This window comes from Pygocentrus nattereri, chromosome 21 (genome assembly GCF_015220715.1).
Source record: "Pygocentrus nattereri isolate fPygNat1 chromosome 21, fPygNat1.pri, whole genome shotgun sequence".
Classification (NCBI taxonomy): domain Eukaryota; kingdom Metazoa; phylum Chordata; class Actinopteri; order Characiformes; family Serrasalmidae; genus Pygocentrus; species Pygocentrus nattereri.
Window position 1 is genome coordinate 14,025,792 of NC_051231.1, and position 24,950 is coordinate 14,050,741.

General features: G+C 37.8%; 1 protein-coding gene across 4 annotated transcripts in view; it reads right to left on the bottom strand.

Annotated features, from left to right (window-relative positions):
- Positions 1 to 4,691: 4,691 nt before the first annotated feature.
- Positions 4,692 to 24,950, bottom strand: part of LOC108424631 (retinoic acid receptor gamma-A-like) — an 86,316-nt gene continuing 66,057 nt past the window's right edge. For 3 of the 4 annotated variants that reach the window (XM_017692776.2, XM_017692777.2, XM_017692778.2), the window contains 7 exons: positions 15,813 to 15,961; positions 13,657 to 13,798; positions 11,037 to 11,200; positions 9,759 to 9,935; positions 8,718 to 8,922; positions 6,973 to 7,131; positions 4,692 to 5,757 (listed from right to left, as the gene is read on the bottom strand). In XM_017692776.2, coding sequence (XP_017548265.1) covers positions 5,432 to 5,757; positions 6,973 to 7,131; positions 8,718 to 8,922; positions 9,759 to 9,935; positions 11,037 to 11,200; positions 13,657 to 13,798; positions 15,813 to 15,961 — 1,322 coding nt within the window. In that variant the 3' untranslated portion in view covers positions 4,692 to 5,431. The other variant, XM_017692779.2, reaches the window with a different exon arrangement.

Here is a 24,950-nt window from a genome sequence, read left to right on the forward strand (position 1 = left end):
ATCTTAGATTTTGCACTCATTAGAAAGTGATTTCCCATCAACATTCCATATAAAACTCAGACGACACATGTAGGTTCACTGGTGGTTTTGGATAGTAAATAAAATGTCTATATCCGTGTGGTAGTCATGGCGACCCCTGGTTCCTATCACCACCACTGTAAAAAAATCTAAACAGTGAATCCAAGAAAGCTGCTAAGCTTCTGCGTGATGAATGTTTATGCATCAAACCACACCAAATGACTTTATGCATCTCAACAACTGAATTATCAAGAAATTTTGATCATTTGGTGGAATTCCCTTTTACAAAATGGCTTTGGCTTCTGTTTTGTTTTAATCTGGAGCAGTGGTCACCAACCCAGGTCCTGCAAATCTACCTCCCTGCAGAATCATGCTCTCCAGCTAATTAACTTCTTCTGAAGCCTCCAGTTTGCTGGGTAAGATGTATTACTGTTAGATGGCATGTTAGATCCAGGACCTCCAGAAGGAGGGTGGGGTGGGTGACCAGTGATCTGGATGAAGTGTACTGTGTTTCCTTCAAGCCATATGATGTACACTGAAAATACAGCTGTAGTTTGGCCTCAACAAAAGCAGACTAGTTCAGCATGTACAGGGTTCTCACTGGACAGACAGTATTCATTTGAATGTGCTAAATCTGCAGGCCATTATTACCCTGTCACAACTCCGGATATCAGTGCATATACATTAAACTGTTTAGACATTATTGGCCCTGAAGTTTAATCTAGTTCATAGTACATCTGTACAGAAAATGGCTAATGCAATGAATGGTGGCTAGGATGGCTTAATTTGATGCATTATTAGCTGCATTAGCTTTTCTGGGTCTAGCATCACTTTGCTGTGAAAATGAACTGGTCTGCACAATGAAAAACCTCAGACACTGCTAGTCTTGGAAACCTTACTCTGCTCAAATTTCAATTCTGAACTCATTTGAAGTTTTCAAATTTGCTTTAAAGGCACAACAGAACTGACCTTTCCAAGCTCCGCCCACAAAAGTTTTCTACTAGCAACTTTCACTAGGTTGGAAGAGTTGAATGAGAAATAACAACGTTAAAGTTTTCAGTTTATAACGCTGTGCTGAACTGGACAGCGGCAGCCTATCGAAATTTGGTAGGTTGGAAATGACAATGACGAACTTGCCACCATGCTAACGTTAGCTGGATTACACAACAAAAACCTACGTTAATGATCATGATGAATTTTGCATTAGGATTTTGGCAACTTAGTTGTGCATGTCTTATAAATTCTGTCCAACATTGCAGCACTTGGTATGAAAGAACTCATTTGTGGGCGGAGCATGGATACAGCACTGTAAAAAAGTTAGAAAGACCTTTCATTTATTCAATTTCCAGTCATTTCCAGCTTTTTAAGAATAAACAAGCAGATATATTTAGCAAAACATTACACAGAAGCCTTAACAACTCAATCTAATATCAGATGTTTGAGTGTTCAGTGTGTCACCCTTTACCTTTATTATAACTTCCACTCTTTTCAGGGGACTCACTTTCATTTTCTCAAAGAAACCTGCAGACACAGCTCCAAAGTTCAGTCTTAGAAGTTGGTTGACCATTTTCTAAAGTAATCCAAACACATTCAGTGACGCTGAGCTCTGATATCTTGGGTGGTCAGTCCATTGTTCCGCCTCGTTGTTTGATTTGCAAATGTCCTTCTTTTTGTCTGTTTTAAGTACTGTTTATCTGATGCAGACAGTTTTGGTGTCTACCAGGTCTTTCAGGTGGTTGTTAAGAGGCCCATAGCTGTTTTGACTGGAAATTAAATAAATAAAAGTCTCTGACACTGCACTGTGGATCCTAAAACTGTTTACAACACAAGAGATCTATTTGGCCTCTGTTTAAGTTGCAAATGGAAAGAAGAGCAATAATAAATAAGTAGCGAAAATCTCAATACTTTTGTATTGTAAAGAAGACCATAATGAAAACACTGCAGAAAATAGACAGAAGTCATACAATATACAAATCAGTAGGGACAAATTTTAAGCCTTAACATAAAAAATAGTGCACACACAAACACACAAGTTTAACATGCAACACACAAACACAAATGTGTAGCCCTATAAGATGTCAAACCTTATGGCTATGTCCCATTAAGGATATGCATTACATTCTGTACTGCATTCTTGCATAATCTACTTCAGCACCAGAAGAGCAACAAAGAAGAGCTTTGTGTGTATTTATATGTACTGCATGTTCATCCAACACTATAAAGAGGTATGAAGCTTTCATAATGCTTACGATTATGATTATGGCTCATGATAACAGATTTATGGACTGACATCACACTGAACTGGGGAATGATCCAGTAAGGCACTCTCAGATTTTTCATTATACAAGTGCATTTTAACAGAGTAAAAATACAAAAATGCAAGAAATATTAATAAAGCAAGAAATATTGTATTAGCTGGTGTATACAGCTTTGAGCTCTTATTGGATGCAGGCCTGAAAAAAATGTCCAATTTGGAGTACAATGTCCAATTTGGAGTACTGTGGCAGCCAGACTGGCTGATATGGACGCACATATGATTTGGTCCTTGTATATAGTAGCCCTGAGTGAAAGTTTTGGTCTGCCCTGAACTAGAGACGCATCATGTTGCCTTTGGAAGAATGTTTGAGCATTTATGATGCAAAACGGAGCCGTTTTCACACTCTAATAGACCCTTTGCTAAGCCCCTCCCTTCTTGGTTACTGCGGCTATGTCTGACAACCTTTGGAGCTTGGTATGTTAACTTGTGCTGCTTTCTATTGCAAATGTAGATGATTCAGCCTTCAGTCTCAACTTAGCCTCGCACTTCAGAGACTCGAGACTCAACTGGGACTCGCACTACAGAGACATGAGACTCAACTCGGATTCTCACCTCTGAGGCTAAAGACTCAACACGGACTCACAACTTAGAGACTCAAGAGACTGTAAACTCAACTTGGACTCGCTCTCCAGACACTCCAGTCTTGACTCAGTCTTGCATTCCAGAGACTCAAAAGTTGACTCCGACTTGCACTTTAGAAACTTGAGACTTGACAAAGAGCAGCACCTCATAGACCCGAGACTCGATTTGGACTCTCATCTCAGAGACTCAAGACTCGACTAGGACTCTCACCTCTGAGACTAAAGACTCAATTTGGACTCACACTTTAGAGACTTGAGACTCAACTTGGACTTTCACCTCAGAGACTAAAGACTCGACTCGAACTCCCATCTCATAGACTTGAGACTCACACCCAGACTCCAGATATTAAAGACTTGAGTCAGACTCACATCTCAAAGACTCCAGTCAGACTCGCATCTCAAAGACCTGCGACTTAACACCGACTTGCATCTCAGACACTCAAGACTTGACTCAGACTCACAGCTCAAAGACTAGAGACTCGATTCAGACTTGCACTGCAGAGCTTCAGGACCTGACTCAGACTTGCATCAGATTCATATCTCAGAGACTTTATGCTGTGTTGTGTTCCTGAGACTTAAGACATGAGTTGGACTCACAGATCAGAGACTAAAGACTCAACTTAGTCTTGCACTCCTGACTCTAAAATTCTAAAACCTTGTCAGATCTGCATAGGTCTTGCTACGATTTGTCAGTCTGTATTTAAGGGAGAAGTTTAGTGAAGGGTCAGTTACCACCATATTAAACTGATGCCTAGACAGTTTCAGTTACTTTGGTAGTGATACCTTAGTACAAACTAATCCTGCATTTCTTTCCTAAAAAAATTATCAAACACAAACTGCTTTCCAGATGTAGTTGTCTCATTAAATTAAGCTAGTATTAAATTAAGCTTAACATTGCTTCTTGACAAACAGTTCTGACAAAGAACAGAACTAAACATGGACAGGAGAGGGAAAGGGAAAGAAAAAGTACTTGAGTGATGATTTGGAGGAAAAGAATGCTGCTCAAATATTTCCCTCCAACCTCAGTATCCCCTAAGGAGCCCTAAACTCAGCTTAAAATGCATCCTTGCCAGTTGCCAGTTGGAGATATATAGTTATGAACCGAAGTAACATCGTAATTATGACGCATAAAACACAGGTGGAAATAGTTGGCATATGCATAGAAAAATAAATAGAACTGCATATGTGCAAAGACTGAAAAAGTTAGATGAAATGAAAAGCAATGCAAACCATCTGGATTGAAGTTTTTCACTGTTTTCGGGTGCTTAATTGTCTATTTAGGCTCATATCCTGAATTTTTCTTATAATTTGTTTTTCCCCAGAATTCCGTCTAAGATATTCTCATATCAAAAACAACCCATTTTCCAGTCTCTCTTTTCACCCCTTAGAATTAAGCAGGCTGCATCTTTAAGACTCATATATGCAATTGAGTTCTGTTCTGATTGGCTGCCATGCATTGTGTCTCGCTGAAAAAGCAGTTCAGGCTCAAACACAAAGAAACCCAATGTGAAACTGCTGTATGCTAATTGGGTGTATATACAGTACACTGTTAAAAATGGGTCAACAGTTCAACCTAAAAAAATTACTTCATGTATTAACATTCACTGCTATCAGAACAAAGACACGTATTTCCAAAGTGATAACTTTACAGGAGAAGGAAAAAACATACTTGACTTTTAACATAAGTCAATAGAACCAGACCTTTTTTGCAAGTAATTTTGGGCCATTTCTTTTGTCCTGTTCATCATGAAATTTAAATATAATATAATGGGCAACAGGCATTTTCAAAATATGTCAAAAACTGAAAAATGACAAAATTGGAGATATGAGGTTTTGTTCTGATAGCAGCGAATTGAACAAATTTTATTCAACTCCAAAAATTACATTATAAATCATTGAAAGAATCGCTCATTTAAAGTTTATTTTAGTTTGAATATAATTAATTTACTTGTTACCACATGAAGCAATTTTGATGAGCCATTTTGTACAGGTATGCAAATGACATCATAAACCCAATGGATTGAAAAACAGGATTTTTTTCCACAGCACCCTGTGGTTTTACTGTAGTGATGTTCACATAGTACATCGAACTCTTTCATTAAAAAAGAGAATTTTCATAGTACAAGCCCTTAAAAAAATTTTGGCGTCTTCATATTTCTGAATGTGCTTGTCAAATATGCAAATATGTAAAAATTGAACGGCAGCTTCTTTTCACCTCATTCATGTTCAAATTGAACTTTATCAGCCCTATCGTTCTGTCATTAAATTCCAGAGCCAGTCCATATATCACGCCAGTCTTGAGGGATGGCTGTCTGTTTTCCAACCATGGCTGGAGCTGAAGGAATCAGGGGTGGTATCTGCACGTGGAACGCATATAAGCCGAAGAGTACATATGAATGTGCACGAGTATGAATGCATGCTGTCAGAAGAAAGGCTCCAATGCTGTGGTGGTTTGCTGTCCACATAAATTATTAATGATAAATCACTCCTACACACCTCCAGCAGTCTCCACCAATCACTGCGCTCTGCCTGTCACGCTCTTCCTGGTCCCACCCACATCCCCCTGCAGAAGACTCCAGCTTTCATCCTCGCTGTCTCCACCTCTCTCCCTCTCCTCCTCTCCACACTCGTCCTCCTCATCCTCCTCCTCCTCAGGGGCTGAATCTTCATCTCGCTCACGCTTGATGGCCTGGATGGCAGGGGGTGGCAGCGGGGCAGCGGCTGCACTCTCCCCTGAGTTGCTGCTCTCCTCGAAGACCTCCGGGTTCTCCAGCATCTCACGAATGAGAGGAGGCATGGGGCCTGGGATCTCCATCTTTAATGTGATGGCTCGTTCCGCTCCTACAAACGCAGGAAGAAATGTTGGATGGGTCTTTTAAGTGGGTAGCTGGCACATCTGCCAAAGCACCACTAATGTTGAATGTATTTTTGAGCAACATGTACTGCTTTCTAGACACCATCTTTCTAGGACCCTCCACATGCTTATTTCAACAGGATAACAACAAGCCACAATCTGTATGTGCAACAACAGCATGGCTGCATGGCTGCGTGCAGGACCTAGACTGGCCTGTCTGTAGTCCAGAACTGTCTCCCACTTGTATAACATAGGAACTGCAAAAAAAAAAAAAAATCAGCTGGATCAGTTTGTGTCTTCAGCCCCCAAAAGATTTTTAAGTGCTGCTAAAATGGAAGGTGATGGAATCAAGTTTGTAATGAATGTATATTTACAAAAAACAAGAAAGTTCAGAAGGTAAAACACTAAGTAATTTATAGGTTTTATAATGTTTTCAATTGAATGAATGTCAACTAGGATTTACTAATCACTGCTTTCTGTTTTTATCAGCATTTCACAGACTGTCCCAGCCTTTGAAATTAGGGTTGTACATTAAGAAGCAAAACTATACTTTATTCATGTTTTAGTTACCTCTTTATTTACAATACGGGCCATCAAACGATGCCATACCATGCTTATATGATTTTTACAAAAATGTCACATACACTGGTTTTTCGTTGCATAACCTCAGTTGTGCATTAACATATTTACTAACACTAACTTATTTTCACTTCATCAACAAAACATTTAATTTGACCAGGGGTGCCCAAACTTTTGCATTTGACTGTATACTTATTGCTCACTGATGTACAGCAGTATCTATAGTGTATAGGGTATATAGTGATGCTGGCGTATTGTGATATTGTTTTTCAGATGTGCCTTATATATAGTAGGGCTGGACAACAGACAATATTTATCATGATCATGATCAATTTAATCATAATCATCTTTTCAGAGTGTATCGTTGATATTGTCAATACTTAGAAATGAGCATAATTAGTTGTGTTCTTTGCTTGGTGAATTACATACAAAAAAGTTCAAAATTAGGGATGCACAATTGAAATCAGCAGATTTCTTTATCATAACATGCAATTAGTAATCGACCATTTTATTATTTTGAATTTGGCCAACATATCGATATGCAATAATATTATATGAAGTATATCCATTGGTGCTGAACTCACAGTGTTAGTATGTAGATGTGTGTGCAGGTGAGAGCTGACCTTTAGTGCTGATGCCTCGGAGGTCAGTGACCTTCATGAGCATGCGAGGGAACATGTGTGGCTTGTTGGGGCGTCTTCTTCTGGCATAGATCTTTAATGCCTCCAGCAAAGGCTCCTGTAGCCGGTCCACTCTCTGAGGCTCCTCCAAGTCCATGCGGTCTAAACAATAGACAAAAGAGAGTGGAGAGTCAATAACTGAGCAAACAATCACAGAAAAATACTGAGAATAGAGAGAGGCAGCAGACAGCATAAGTCAGGTCAGGCCAATTGCAACTGGATCCAGTAATCAGAAATACATGAGTGGCCACTTACTTAGAAATACATTTCTTATTGGTACACACTGTAGATGTTCAGTTAGAAACAAAGGTCATCTTTCCATGCACATGTTAGCTATCCACTAACCCTACATCAGTATTTGACCACAGAGCCATTCTTGGCTGGATATTGTTGGTTGTCAGGGTTTTCTTAACTCAGCAGTGACACTGAGGTATTTCCATATACACTACTATATACCACTGTGCTGATGAGTGAAGGTTCAACTGCAGACCCTTTCCAATGACCCACAGTTGGTCTACAGGCTCAAACTGTAAACTCATTTGTTGCAAGACTCTTCTTTAAGTGACAAGGGCAAAACAGGAGACATTTATACAGAAAATTACACAGAACCTCAACAGCTTAATCTAATATCAGTTGTCTGAGTGTTCAGTGTATCACTCTTTACCCTTATTACGGCTTCCATTCTTTACAGGACACAGTTTCTCAAAGAAATCTCCAGACACACCGCCAAAGTTCAGTCTTAGAAGGTGTGGTAATTCTTTACTGTAGGGTTTTGTTCATTACTCTACATGATACCTACATAAGCTCATCATGACAGTTGACATAACCCTACACAAATGAATATGAATGCTTATTCCAATTCGCCTCATCTATCATAAAGGCGACTTTGATCAAAATTGTCAGATGTAGCCACTATAGCGAATCACATCTATTGGAATAAGCATTTGTGAACATTTATGTAGGGTTATGTCAGCTGTCATGGCAAGCTTATGTAGCCTTATGAACAGAACCCTACAGTAAAGTAATTCCAAAGTTACACATTCACACTTGTCCCTCCATAAAACTTAACTCCACATCTCAAATGTCCAGTTTTGCTGTTCTAGTGCAAACTTCACATCTGAGGCAAGAAAGGAGCTCGATTTTCTCCTCTCTTTAAGATGAAAGATTTAAGTGCTGTTTCTCTGACGAGGACAGATTTGGCATCTACCAGGTCTTCTAGATGGTTGTTAAAGTCCCATTTTCTCTGTAGCTTTTAATAGTTTTTAATCATTTCGAGCATTATAAACTTCTATTTCTTTTTCATTTCTTATGAAAATGGATGATTTTCCATTATTCTGAAGAACACTTTCATGATGGCAAGAACATTTTAATTGTGGAAAGGGTTATTTGAGTGTTCATGGCTCTATATAGAACCATTTTTTTTACTACAGAGCCCTGAAGAACCATCTTTGTTAAGAGTAGGTATCTATAACAAACTCTGTGTTTATGAGCAAAGCCTCAGCACACAGGCAGATTTCATAGGCAGTTTGAACGATGCAAGACACAAGACAAACTCTCACACAAATGAATTGTTGCATGTTTCATTTTTTGCCAACTCCAAACTCAAGATAACAAGCAGCAAATACTTTGAGATACAAGTTCAGCGTTTAAAGTGTGTAAAGCTAAACAGAAGTGGGTGATTGAAGTACCTCCACAAATGAGGCAGATGGCGCTGAGGAGACCAGTCTCTGTGTCATCCATCTCAAGAGGAAGGAGCTGGCCAGCAAAGGCGAACACGAGGTCAGTGAGGGGACCGAAACCGGCGTTGTGCATCTGTGTTCGGTTAAGAGTCAGTCCGTCTGAGAAGGTCATGGTGTCCTGCTCTGGTGTGTACCTCGTACAGATCCGCAACATCTGAGGAGACAACATGGCTGATGAACATCGGTGGAAAAGGGTGATGTTTGATAATGAAGAGGAGGAGAATAAGAAAAAGGCATATAAAGCATTATATTATCTGCACTGAATGCGTATAGGTGAGCATGAGTTCTCAAACTGAAAGCAGTGTTTTTCATTATGTTTGTGGTTATTATGCCAAACTGGACGGATATTTTAACTGCTGGTATTTACTGTCTGCACTGAATAAGCACTTATTTTTGGCAGTAATCACGTTTAATGTAAAGTATTTATGTTAAAATGATGTAAACGTTTAAATCAAGTAAATTCAATGTGTTACCTTGCTCAGCAAGTGGGCATGAATACCTCTACCCAGTCATTATTATTTTTATTTTAGTTTTTATTTCTTTTTATTTTATTTTATCTTATTTATCTTAGCATCCTTGCAGGTATTTTAAAATGCCACAATGTTAATAAATAAATATTTACAATAAAACCTGAAAAAACGACAGAAAATAGCTAATCGCTAACAACCTAACAGCTATCTCTCTGTCTTTCAGTGCAAACACTGAAACCTCTGATATTAGATTTAGTTGTTGAGGCTTCAGTGTAATTTTCTGTTGGCTTTATGTTTTTATGCTTGTATTTGATGGCTGTTTTGACTGGTAATTAAATAAATGAACGGTGGTCTCTGTGCACAGTGTGTGTGGTGTACAACTTAGAAAATATTCAGTGGATTATGGTACAATTATGTTCCCTGATTAAAGATGTACCCTTGTGGGTACCACCCCAGTGACAAGAGGGGTACTGCCCCACTGAGAGTGCAGACTGTGTACTGTATGAGCAGTAATTCTTACGAGTATGTCGAGGCAGGCAGATTTGAGCAGGGTTATCTGGTCTGCAATAGTGAGGGAGGTGAAGCCAGGCAACCGCTTGGCAAACTCCACTATCTTTATGATGCATTTAGTGGAGAGCTCACTGAACTTGTCCCACAAACCCAAATCCAGCTGCACCCTGTGATCTGCACTCGAGTTCTATATAGAGAAAACAAAAAGAAAGATGAAAGTTAAACAGACATTTATACTTTGTCACTGCTATAACAAAACCACGCATGTCTGATATGGTAACTTTACAGGAAATGCTTTTAAACTTAATGTACACAATCGAGTCAAAGGTTTGGACACATTAAATCACAGAAGGGTTTCCTCCCTTTCACTACTTTTCACATTTTACAATAACAGTGAGAACAATGCAGTGAAACAACACAAATTCCAAAATACAACGGTCATAGAAGGAGCTAACTATCTTTTAATTTGGATTGATCGGTACCGTTTTAACAGGACATAACAGGCTTTTAACAAGGATTTTATCCATCTGATGCCTGGTGAAGTTTGGGAGAAATCTGGAACCACACTTTGCTCTTTAAAAGAGTTCCCAAAATAGCAACTATTTTATTGACAATAAATCCTTTTTACTTTATATGTATTTTCTTTATGTTTTTTTGGTATTTTATTCTAATATGCAGTGGGTTTACAAACAAAAACACTCACTGCAAAAAAAATACCCACTATGTCACTGTGTCGACCCAACAAAAACATTTTTATTGCTAAAATGAATTGTTTTAAACATTTAAAATGGTTTAAAAATGTGTTTAGGTGACTTTTTGCACAGTACTAAATAAATATATTTTGCATTTGTCTTATAAATTTCATTTGCATTTAAAAAAATATATTTAAGATTATTAGAAAATGATAGTCAACATAAGTGTGTATAAATGTTTGACTTACAAGATTTGAATTTTGTGGTCCATTTATCATGAGATGTTCAGTCTAAAGAGCAGCTGTATTCAAATAATGGAAAAAAAATTAAAAATGAAAGATTTGAGCAGGGTTATCTGGTTTGGATATTATGACAACTGTTGCTATCATATCAAAACTCCATCTTTTTGCCTTATACAAAGATTGAAAATGCCAGCTGCCCATTGTGAACATTTTATGAAGAATGGTCCAATCATGGTCTTGTACTGTCTCCTCATATTTCAGCTTTTCATGTTCAAATGCATGTTTTTTGTGAAAATATCTGTAAACACACAGCTCAGGGGGCTGTGTAGGAGTGTTTGTAGGCCTTAGACTCACAGTAGTGTATTTCCCCAGCTGACACAGCGAAGGGAAGGTTTCTCTGTGGGCTTTGCTGACTTTGTTGACCAACTCTTCCAGTTCTCCACTCAGCTCATAGCTTTCTGGCAAGACCACCTCCTCCTTCACGTCTTTCTTCTTCTTATTCCGGTCATTCCGCACCGCTGATGGAGAGAATGAGCGAGAGGGTTCACTATCTATACCAAACAATCAGTGCAATTTTAGAGCAGTAGCAGTAAATCTGCAGCCAGGGGGTAATCAATACGGGTAATCAATTCAATGATTACGGGTAATCAATTCAAAAGTTGCTATGTTAAGAGTCACTTAACATCACTGCTTTTCTATGGACATTATACAAGCTATGAACAACTGCTACACCTTATAATAAATGCATATCCAAACGTATCCACACACTTATTAGAAGGGTGTGTGGATAATTTTGGACATACAGAACTAATCAGATAAATATGAAAAAATTCTTTAATCACTGAACCGGGAACGTAATGGATAACCCCAGTGTAAGTGTATGTTTCACTTCTAATAGTTGATGCTCTGTGCTTTGCATGTGTGCATTGTTTTCCTAAATTAAATGTAGGTTAATAAACAGGGGTGAACAAAGTACAAAAATCAGTATTTGAGTGAACATAGTGACATCCTAGGTAAAATATTATTCATGTAAAAGTACAAGAGCTCTATTTACTTGACCTAAAGTATGAAAGTACTTTCTTTTAGAGGTAGTTGAACAAAAGTTTTGTGAGGCATTCTAATGATCCCACATTTCTCCTTTTCTGTTTCAGTTTGGGAAATGGCTTTTTGTTTTTAAAGTTACAGTTGCTAAGCTGTGATTGGACAGTCAGTATTTGGGGTAGGGGTTTAGTGAAAGGTAAATGCTGTGATTTGCTTGATTTATTAGTGAGAGTGTATCATATTAATATGTTTATTATGGAAAATCAGATATTCAATTCACAGTATCTTGCAAAAAGCAATGGAAAATGATAAATGTAAGATATTTTACTGTGAAATCCATTTGTAAAAGTAAAAATCTCCAAAAATAAGAAAAGATAATTGAAAGAAGTACTTAAGTACAATAATAAAGGACATGTACTGTCTTACTGTCCACCACTGTTAACACTTAAAAATAAATAAATTATATATATATATATATATATATATATATATATATATATATATAAATACTGCAGGACCTCGGCTCACAGTGGATATCCTGAGAGGAAGGAAAGTGTGGGATGCTTCTGGCAGAGGGCTTGAGTCAATGGCTAATGGCAGGAAGGTCTTTCCCTGTGCATCACATAAGGGATTAAAGGGCATCTATCATGGAAAACTTCCCTCCCTTCTTTTTAGAATAAATGAATTTCATGTAGAACATAAATCATTGTTATAGTTTCAAACCTGAAGACGCATTTATACATATCCACCTATTAAGCCTACAGCAGTTTACAGTTTACAGCTCCACTTACTCATACTGATGAGGAGGGTTTCAGACACAATACAGGGCAGTCAATCAGAACAGAGCTCAGTTACATATATGAATATTACAGTCTGTTTAATTGTAAAGGCTTAAGAGAGTTAAGAGGGAAATGATCATGTAAAAATGAATTATGATTGTTTTTGGTAGTTAACAAACATCATTAGTTGGCCCTGAGGAACAAAACTAAAACACATGAAAAATTTACAACATGGGCACATAGACTTAAGATGACTCAGTGGGAGCACATTCTGATTGATGGTGATGATGCAGGCTGTGTAGGACACTGTGTACTGTTTAAATATTTAGATGTTTTTAATAATAATAAAAATCTCTATAAAAGCTGTATATTCTATTACTATTACACAGTCATTAAAATGGGTAAGATGGCAAGTGAGTCCAAAGTTTAGAGTGGTGGAGTGGTAGAAAAATGCCTCGTCCAATGAGTGCCTACTCTTTGCACATTAAGTAAGATAGCATCTTACTTACCCACCATATTACCCCACTTACCTCACCTCATTGATCCCTTCCTCGGCCACAATACACCCTTTAACTGCTGCTGCACTCTGCACTTAACTTTAGACCCATACTTTGCACATTGTAAGGTCTACAGGTATGACTGTGTGTGTGTGTGTGTGTGTGTGTGTGTGTGTGTGTGTGTGTGTGTGTGTGTGATGTTAGGAATGCGTGTTTTATTTTATTTTGTTATATTTTATATTTATTTTATTCAATACATGTAAATGTCTGTCTGGTACTGTGCACTGTGAGCTCCTGTAACAAAAAAACAAATTCCTTGTATGCATAAGCATACCGGGCCAATAAAGCTTGATTATGATTCTGATTACGCTGGAAACAATCAGTGAGACTGTATATTTATATTCTCCTTAAAAGAATACTTAAAAGAATGCCAGTAGTGGGGTTGAGGCAGGGAGCCCCTTTCTTTGACCTTGTAAGCTCTTTTTCTAATATCATCTAAGAACTGACAGCCACAAGTTAGATTCTCTTACCTGTAAAGGAAAAAACAAAAAAGCTAACATCTCAGAGTGAAGGTGTGGGTCTTCACAAGCTTCTGTTCATTTCTACCTTTCATTACTGAAACACTGGGAACTAAATGAATTCTTCACTCCTCCTCACCTTCTTTAGACATGCCGACCTCAAAGCACTTCTGTAAGCGACAGTACTGGCAGCGGTTCCGGGTCACCTTGTTGATCTGGCAGTTCTTGTCTCTGTGGCAGGTGTACACCATGTTCTTCTGGATACTGCGTCGAAAGAAACCCTGAGAAAGAGAAGGAGAGAGACAAGAAAAAGTTTAAAAATACTCAGTTTGTTTCTTGATTTACTTGCTTTACATTCATTTAATAGTTTGCTGAACTGCAATTCCTTGCTTTTCTCATCAATATTATTTTTTTATTTTAATACATTTTCTAATCTATTTTCATTTTCACCCTCATCCACTATCTTTATCTATTTTGTTTTTTTGTTGATCTCTTATCAACATGCTCTTTTGTGCTTTCTTCTGCTGTTGTAAAGCACTTCATGTTGGATTTTAATGTATAAGATATGCTATATGAATAAAATGTATTAGTAGTATTATCTGCAAAGTCTAAGATGGTCTTCTTTTACATTTGAAACCTGTTTTCGAATCTAGATTGAGTGCGAATTTAGATTGAGTGCGTGATTGACCAGGTTCTGCTGTGTATGCTTGTTGGAAAGGGACCCAGTGTGTCAGACTAAGATTGTTAACTAGTGAGCTATAAATGTGCCATCCAGATTCTTTGGTAGGACATCTATGTTCTAAACTGAGCAAGGGTCAGAATCACAGCCAAAGACTGTGAGTAAATTCTGTAACAAACTCCACCACTAGGGTGCAGCATTTGACCATTTAAAACAAATGTTTCCATCTGGTCCAGCATTTTTTCTTCCATTCCTTATCACAGCCAGAAATGTAATTAAAGGGGATTTTTAAAAATTTCAAGTAAATTGTTAAGATGTAAACAGAGTTATTCAGAGTGGTTTGGTGTGACATGCACTTCTCTACTGAAAGTTACAGAGTCAGAATTCTTTACTCTAAAAGCTTCTTCATAGAACGCTGTTACATGGAATATATGTGAAATAATATCTGAGACATTGTTTGTAAAAAGTTTTGGCTTAAAACATATCTTTATTTATGCTGGAGGGTTACATGAAGGGTGAACTTCTCCCCAAAGAAAACTAATTATTTCCGATTTTCCACTGTTTTACCATCATCAACATTGCATAGAAAACTCAGAAGACACGTGCAGCTTCAGTGGTGGCTGTAGATAGTAAATAAAACTGCTGATTGTGGGCCAGGCCCTCTTGACCAACATCGGTGTCTGACCTCACAAATGTTCTTTTGACAGGGCACAAATCCCAAACACTCCAAAATCTTGTAGAAAGCTTCCCAGTGGAGTGGAAACAATTCTAGATGCAAAGGGAGGCACTTCCATATTAATGCCCATGAATATAGAATGAGACGTCCCACAAGCTCATACAAGTGTGAGACTTCACTGCAATGGATCTGGATGTTGCTCAGGGACTCCAAATGTTTAGAAAGAGTTTTTTGCTTGTTTGGGAACCTCTTTGGAACACATTTCAAGAGCCATCAGTGCCATCTTCATTTATTTCTAGAGTAGATATTTTGATCTGCATGTGCTGGTACAGCATGTTTAGACAGGAGCTGGTTTGTGCACACTTGTGCTTTGATGCTAAACTGAGTCACACTGATTCATACTGAACTGAACTCAGTGACCTGTGCTAAATGCCTGAACCCAACAACCTGAAACAAATCAAACAGAACAGACTTGAACTGAATTAAACTGTGTGGCTGTTAGATGACTGTAAATCAAAAGAAAATCAAAAGAATAATCCACAAACTGTTCAACATTTCAACAACATTACAGAGTCAGAATTGTTCACAATGGTGGTGATAGGAACCAGATGTCCACCTATACAATCTCCCTCACAAAAAGTTATTACATTAAATGGTCCATACTGCCTGATGTCTGAGATACTGTTTATGATAGTTTTCAGAGCTTTTTGGTGTAAAATATTTATTTTTTGATCCATTCAGGGTGGAAGGATCCATATAAAACTTGCATAATAAAATACACATGTAGGTTCACTGTCTTTATTTGTGTTGCATTTTTTTTTATTTCAACCACTGAATTATGTTAAAAATTGATGAAAATTTGGTGGAATTCCTCTTTAAGAAAATGGAAGTCACTGACTGGCTGATGTGGTTCAAAGCTTCCATAGTAGGAGGTCCTTACCTTGCATCCTTCGCAGGAGCTGACTCCATAGTGGTAGCCTGAGGACTTGTCCTGGCACACAAAGCAAGGCTTGTAGACCCGAGGGGGAGGGGGTGGAGAGGGGGAACTGGGCACCATCTCCTCTGAACTTGTACTTTGAGTTTCCACCGCTGCAGAAACAGAGGCAAAGGAATATTAAGCTTTTGAAGTCAAGAGTCATCAATATTGTTTTGCTATACTGTTTCAATGTAATTGCATAATTAATTAAAATGACATAATATAACCTGTGCAAAAGTTTGAACACCCCTGGTTAGATGGCATGAAGTTAACCTCTAAAATATGGCATTTTTCCTGCAGATTTCAGTGCACAATTTCTATTTATTTTCTTTAATAAAAAGTTTAAAATATTGAAGAAGTGGAAAATATAATGTGATAAACTTTGCACAAGCCACATTTTATGTGTATTTATTTCTGATATTACTGTTAAATTTATCAAATAAACTGTATTTGTGCATTAGAACTGTGTGTCAAGGATGTGCTCACTTATTGTCACTTAGAAAACCAACAAAAACATAAAAATTGAGCAGGGTGGACAAACTTTGCATATGACTGTAAATTACATTTCTTTTGATTTACATTCTGTTTAGACAGGTACTGTTTGTATCAACATAAGAAAATGATAAAAAAAAAGGCAAAAATGTAAAGGATGTTTTCTGGATACACAACAAAAAAAATCTAGTCAGAATCTCTTTATTTGGCCAAGTATGTTACACATATGAGGAATTTGTATTGGTGAGTCACAAATGTATGACATGACACACACTGAACAGACCAGACAAGCATACTGACATTAACAAGTATTAAATAAAAACACAATAAATAGAATTTAGAATAATAGAATAGCATATAGAATAATAATAATAAAAATAGCCAATGTGAAAAGAGCTCAGTAGATGTGCATAAGAGATGTGTGGATATCTGTACATATGCAGATATGAACATCTGTACGTATGCAGGTCAAGTATATATTTAAAAACATGCAGGTCATGTTTTTAAAAATATACTTTAAAACTATTATACACAGAATGTTTCAACGTGATATGAACATTTGTGAAAATTAACTTGTACAGAGAGTATATGCATAATGCTACAAAAGGAATTATTGTAATACTGTAAGGACGTGTGTTGGTTCAGTTTAAGTTTAAAGTGTGTTGGTTGATGAGCACTGTGGACATTTTTCATCAAACCCAAATCATAATAAAGTATCTCCTCTTGTACTTACAAACACAAATTTTATGTGGATTGAAGGTTTAGAATCTGAACTTTCCACACAATTTCAATGAACAGTGAGAGATGATTCAGATATAATTACAGCATGATGTAGTTGTCATTTGTGACTTCTAAGGGTCAAACAGTTGTAAGAGAATCAAAGTAACTACAAAGTTGACCTGTGCTGTTGTCTTCTCTTTTGGTAGCATTTTCTGCCACAGTAAAAGCATTTATCCACAATGTGTGTTTATATCCCAGAGAGCGAACTTTAATTTAAACTATAACGATACTAAACTATAACTAGCGCTGAGGCGAGAGACATGAGCAGGAGTCAAAGGGCTTATATTTTGCAAAGAAGGAAGCAAATGAAATCTTTCTTTTATAGCTGTAAATTTATATTTATATCTGTAAATAGCACCGCTGCCAGTGTTAGTGCTTATTTGAGTCATAATTGCTTTATTTTCTTAATATCTGTGTAGCACAGGTTACAAATAAGTGATTTTCCTCACATGATTGAGGCCACAAACATTATGAAGAAGAATACGTATCTGGAGGGGTCCACCTCTATCATCCCTGATTGGTCCAGGAACTGTTTATGATTGAAATCTTGAACTTATAAAAAATGCTCCATCGTTGTGAGACAGAAAATCCAGTTCTAGATCAAGCTAAGCTCAACATTAACTGGCTAAACTACCTTTTTTTTATTTGTCATTGATTTCAGCAGCTGGAGTTAATCCTGAAATTTGGGGATGCTGCAGCCCCCCACTCTACTCTACTTGATCAACAGTACTTACATTAGCTCAACAGCTATTCAACCATCAGTGAATGCTGTTCAATCAACATAGAATCATTGTTCCACATCTTTGATCATTCCCATGCTGAAACAATGGCCATAAGATCAATTAATGATGGATATTTTATTCTAAACATCTTTTGTTGGTATTATATGGAGGTTCTAGACTTTAAAAAACCTTCACATTTATATATCACATTTATGAAAACACATTTTAAAGAACTATTGATTAAAGATTCTTTAGAGAACCAGAAGAAGCAGGTTAGTGCTATACACTCTTAAAAACAAAGGTTCTTAGAAGGTTCATGGCTGTAGATTTCTAAGAAATACCTTTAATTGGTATAGAAGTTGTACATTTTGTTGAGGTTCTTTAAACTTTTTTTTTCCTCAATTGCACATCTCATTTACAAAATGAACCTTTAAAGAACCACTCACTCCCTGAAAGGTTCTTTAAAGAACCAAAAGAAGAGGCACAGTGCTGTACACTTCTGAAAATAAATAGTTCTTAGCTTGAAGTATGTTCTAGGAAATAAAAACTGTAATTGGTAAAGAACCTTTACATTATTTGGAGGTTCTTTCAACCTTCATTCAACACTGAATCAATGTTCAACAGGGTTTCCAATGTTTAATGGCCCATAAAACAAGCAAGATCAATGCAGAATTAACAGCAGAGACCTACGTTCTCTCAACCAGACTTGCTCAACATCAAATCAACACTGTTTCAATTACTAAAAGTTCACTCTCTGGGTTCTTAAGCACTCTGTGGAAATGTGAGCCGTGTTCTGCATTAATCTGGAATGCGTCTGTATACAGTACAGTACACAGCCCACTCTGACTCTAACTCTGAGTGAAAGGCAGAATCATTGACGGCTGTCTGGTGCCATTAACAGATGAAGAGCGACTACTCGAGACAGAGGGTCCCGAATGCGCTGAGCTCATGGGGGTGAGCTGGAAGGCAAATATTTTCTGAGCCCAGCTAGAGGTAGGGGTGCTGACTGATGTGGAGAGAGACAGAAAAGCTGAGAGTGAAAGACAAAAAAATTAGCTGTAGGCCAGATGGCGAGATTGATAAGATTGTCTGGGGCAGAGCAGCTTTGACTGACATGAGACTGTATGTCTGTGTGCACACATTTCAAACCAGACAAGAACAGGACAAACAAAAGGCATTTTACAAAACTACATCCCTGGTCACATTACAAAAACACACTTCTACACACTTTCACTTATACAAGTACGGTTATAAATGAGTTGTAGATATTTTGCAGTACATCCCTGGTCAAAATATGCAACGTTATGTAAGCAACGTTAACACAACCTATTAAATATGGCATTTTTCTGCACATTTTAGTGCAAAAATTCTATTTATTGGTTTAACATACTGGAAAAAAAGAAAACATGAAATATAAATCATGACAGAAATTGCACAGGCCACACTGTATGTTTCATTTGTTCTAATGCGTTAAATTCAGCAAATACACAGTAATTGCACATTAAAATGTGAAGTGTGTGCTCTGTAGACTTATTTTAGGTTATTAAACTGTTGCACACAACTGCACACAAAACCCTAAAACTAACTTTAATCTTAACCTCAGAAAACAAAAAGAAAATTTGGCTTTTGTAGAAATCACTTTATAAAGTCAATGGCATCTTCACCTTGTAGGTTTGTGGGTTTTCCTCTGGTTCTACCACAAATTCAGGACATTTTCCTCAAAACATACAACAGAACAGTGCTGAGTAGCTGCAACTGATGTCACTTGGTTCAACTTTCACCTTTTGCCACCCTCTATCCTGCCTCTAACCCCCCTCCAAACCCCCCCACCCCTCCTCTATCATGTTTCCTGGACCCTAAATTCCTCAGGCCCGGCTGGCTGGCTTTTTTACTGGAGGTCCAGGCTCATAAGCTGCCCTATAAAGGCCGTCTGTAGCCTGGAAAGGGGGCCTCCGGCCTGGTTGACCGGAGCTTTATTGGCACCAGGTCACCTTGGCCAGCCATTCACGCCATTGCCAGCTGTCCCTCTGGCTCCCTACTTATAAAAAAGAGGGGGAAAAAACAGCCAAAACAGGGATTCTTCAGAACTTCAACTTTTATTGCCCGCAAACAGCCCCCCTCAAAAGCCAGTGCCCTGAATGGATACCACAAGGCTGGCCCAAATGTGTCCCCTCTTTATCCCCCTGTTTCTCACACCACGGCCACTGTTTAACAAGGGTGGGATGACTTCAAAAAGAAAGACAGGAGGCCAGAAAGGGTGATCTAATAAAAAAGGAGGAAAGACAAATGAAGAGAATGTGAAGAACAGGAGGTAATGAGAGAGACAGACAGAGAGACAGCCAGACAGAGAGGCAGAATGAAAGCCATGTCCATCTTACTTTGACCTTGGCTTTGACTGCACTTTGGTCACTCAACACTTGAACGTGAACTGAAATTCATGGTAGGTGTTGACTGCCTAAATGGACGGATCATTCTAGGAAACATCTTTAAAACAAGACTTTAAAAATGTCTACGTTTCACATTTAACATTTCATTTGTGAAAAGAATGTTTAAAGAACTATTAATTGAAAAGTTCTTTAGGGAACCGGATAAAGCAGGTCAGCACTGTACACTTTAAAAAACAAAGGTTCTCAGATGCTTTCTGGACACACATCTAGGAAACACCTTTAAGTGGAAAGGAACTTCTACATTTTGTGGATGTTCGTTAAATGTTTTTTTTTTTTCCAAAAGTTCCTCACACAACTCATTTACAAAGAGAACCTTGAAAGGACCACCCACTGAAAGGCCATTTCAGGAGTCAGGGTCAGTGCTGAATACTCTTAAAAATAAATATAGGGAATACAGACTTTAAATGGTATACAACCTTTACAGTTTGTGGAGGTTCTTTCTACAATTTACAAGATTGAAAGAACATTCAACCATCCCATTTACACAAAACCACCAAAAAAATAACAAAAAAGATCCACTGAAAGGTTCTTTGAGGACCCAAAAGAAAATGGGCCAGCAATGAAAACTAGGAAATATCTTTGATTGGTCTATAAACTTTAAAATTTAAACTTTTTAAAACTTTATCCACACTCACACATCTCATTTTCAAAAAGAAACCTTAAAAAATATCTAATAAAAGATTTTTTAGGGAACCGAAAGAAGAGGTTCAGCACTGAAACCAGGGAAAAATCTTGTTTTTTAATTGGCACAGGACTTTAAGGAATTAAGTTCTTTAAACTATTCCATTTTTTAAAAAAAAAAAGGTTTCTCACCATCTTAATCACAAAAAAACTTTTAAAGGACCATCCACTGAAAGGTTCTTTAAGGAGCCAAGAGAAGAAGGTAATTGCTGTACACTCTTAAAACTAAATGGTTCTTATAATAATAAGAACCTTTTCAGTATATGGAGTTTCTTTCAACCTTCTAAAAGGTTCTTCACAAATATTCTTCACACTCACATGTCTCATTTTCAAAAAGTACTCTTAAAGACCCATCTGAGAGTGAAAGGGAAGGTTTACAAGACAGTAGTGCATCCTGCTATGATGTATGGTTTGGAGACTGTGGCTCTGTCTAAAAGACAGGAGGCTGAACTGGAGGTGGTGGAGATGAAGATGCTGAGATTTTCGTTGGGAGTGACAAGGATGGACAAGATTAGAAATGAGCAGATCAGAGGGACAGTGAAGGTGGAGCAGTTTGGAGATAAAGCCAGAGAGTCCAGGTTGAGATGGTTTGGAAATGTGTTGAGGAGGAATAGTGGATATATTGGGCAAAGAATGTTGGAGATGGAGCTGCCAGGTAGAAGGAGAAGAGGTAGACCTCAGAGAAGGTTTATGGATGTAGTAAAGGTGGACATGGAGACGGTTGGTGTGAAAGTAGAGGAGGCAATGGATAGGGCAAGAAGGAGGCAGATGATCCACTGTGGCGACCCCTAAAGGGAGCAGCCGAAAGAAGAAGACTCTTAAAGACCCATCTAATGAAAGGTTCTTTAAGGAACCAAAAGAAGAGGGCCTGAGCACAAGGAACTATCCTTAATTGTTTAATTGGTACAGGACTAAAGAATTTTGTTGTGGTTCTTTAAACCTTTTAGAAGATCTTTCACTCACACATCTCATTTTCATTAAAAAAAAAACCTTAAAGAACCATCCATTGAAATCTTCCTTAGGCAACAAACAAAAAATTAGGGAACAAGCTACATCAGTCCAACATACAACATAGTTAATTGCATATATATTAATAAATCAGACGCATGGTTACTAATATAGGATAAAAAACTAAAAAGGTGGTTCTTCAACGGTTCTATATAGAACCATGAACAGTCAAAGAACCCATTGCATGATTAAAAAGTTTTTTGCATTGTGAAAGGGTTCTTCAGCTTGATGGGTCCTTTTTGAAAGAACCTTTTTGAAAAGCGTTCTTTACAGCACCAAATGAGTTCTACTATTTTTACCAGCTTGACATTGTCACAGTAGAAGAACACTCTTTGGTGCTATTTGGAAACATATACAACACATTCTCCATCAATCGCACCATGCAGAGAAGCTACATAGTACCATTTTAGCATGCAAATTCTTTCAATGGTTCTAAATAGAACCATTGAATTTACTAAAGAACTCTTGAAGAATCTTTTTAAGAGTGTGACTAAAGAAAAGGGCTTAACATATCACACACTAAGCGCCAAGTCTGTAAATCACACTGTGGAAGACTAACTGCTTTATTTGTTTCAGGCCTCTCTTGATTTCTGAATAACTGAATCGAAAGTCACAGGTGGCAGATCTACATATGGCTTAAGCAACCTCATCTTGGTATTAGCTGGTTAGCAGCAGAAAGGGAACGTGGAGCTGTCTGCTGTCGCTGACATTGTCTGAAGGCCGACAACACAACCAGAGCCGAGTGTTTATGTAGTAACCTTAATCTGAGAAGGCTCTGTCTGTTTACACACCAGCAATGCACAGGAGGTGCTGAAAAAGCAACTGTTATAGTACGAGGGGGTGATATCTGAACGACTGACAGACAGACGAGGCATGTGTAATGCTTGTCTAGTAAAGTTTATCTGTTGTTTTCTTTTTTTTTCCTCTTCTATACTGATATAGCGAGGTTGGGTGGGGGTCACACGGGGTTAAGAGGAAAATCTTTTAATCAGCTTCTAGCAAACACTGAGGGGCCTTTAAGTATCTGCAAAGCACTCCTCAAAATCTAGTAAAAACAGCTCTTCTGCAAGAAAAATATGTTATGTACGCCACTCAAAATGCTAACATGTCTATTAGTGAGTAGACACTAGAAACTGTTAGTACTGTTTGCACATTAGTTGTACATTTACATGAGCTACTTTACAAAACATTCACCTCAAACAGACGCTAAGAATAAAGCGCTGCACGAGGAACCAAAACAAACCTGACAATTCATATCATTTGCTTTTTAAGATCCATTTTTCACTGCTGTCACAGAAACACCACCATAACCACTTTAAAATACAAATGAGTTGTAAGACATTTATACCACTGATAGACAATGTGCTGTAGATGGTTCTATACAGAATCTTTTTGAAAAGTCTACTATATAGCTCCCAAAAGGGTTCTTCTATTGTGTATAAGCTTGACATTGTGAAAATAGCAGGACCCTTTTTAGAGCTAAAAAGAACCATCTACAGCACACTGTCCATCAGTTTGAACAAGGTGCTATATAGGACCCTTTACACAAAAAATCTATATAGAAACATCCACAGCACATTCTCAATCAATCTGAAGAAGATGCTATATGGAACCCTCTTCAAAAAGGTTCTACATAGAAACATCTACAGCACATTCTTCATCAACCTGAAGAACCATTTCACCATGCAAAGAGCCTTTAATCATTCAAAGAGTTAACTGAGTATATAGAACCATTTTCTTCACTAAAGAACCCTGAAGAACTGTCATTTTTGAGTGTGTAGGTAAGCTTTCGCTTAGTTGTAAGCTTTCTTGCAGTAAGCTTCTCTGACTTTGATGCAGGGACACCAAATACAGATTAGTTAAAGCTGTGAGGGCGGGACAAACCAGATCAACTTTGTGATTAGTCAGGATACTGTATATGTAAATGTGACCAAGAATTAGGACCACCCAGTTTACCTGAAAAAAGGATTATTATTATGACAAAAACATCAGCCAATTTGTGGACAATGGAGGTTATTCTGTGGACATAGTCTGTCCCTACATATATATATACATACATATACATACATCGTCTGGAACCAGTCTGCCCATTCTCCTCTGACCTCTCACCTCAACAAGGCATTTTTGTACACACAACTGCCGCTCACTGGATATTTTCTCTTTTTCGGACCATTCTCTGTAAACCCTAGAGATGGTTATGTGTGAAAATCCCAGTAGATCAGCAGTTTCTGAAATACTCAGACCAGCCCGTCTGGCGCCAACAACCGTGCCACGTTCAAAGTCACTTAAATCCCCTTTCTTCCCCATTCTGATGCTCGATTTGCACTTCAGCAAGTTGTCTTGACCACCTCTACATGCCTAAATGCATTGAGTTGCAGCCATGTGATTGGCTGATTAGCTATTTGTGTTAAGCAATTGAGTGTGTGTATATATATATATATATATATATATATATATATACACACTCACTGTATATGTATGTACACACACTGTCCACCAAAGCAAAATGAACCTTTTGCTATGCTTACAAACCACATTAAACTCTTTCATTTCACAACATGGGTGCCTGTTTTTCCAAATGTCTCAGCATATGCTGTAAGCATGTGCTACTTTGTAGACGAACAATAAACTACATCAGCGTTGAAACGTAACAGACAGTGTAATTACTGTCATTATTCTAGTACTGTTTCAGAAACATATAATAGATGTTTCGGGAGGCTGAGGCACGGACGTGGTGGGCTGTGGTATTGACGATGGAGCACAGATGAATAGCTTCTTTCATTTCCTCTGCATGATTGTGTGTATAAATGTACTGTGCCGAATGGGTGAGTCACTGCCAGAGTGCTACAAACTTGTTTTCAGTTCTTCACAGAGTTCTTAATGTTCTAAACTTGTAACAAGAGCTAGGTGTCGACTTTCAGTCATCCAGGGGTGCATTTTAATGAGCGTACAGTTTGAGATCCCACAGGGGC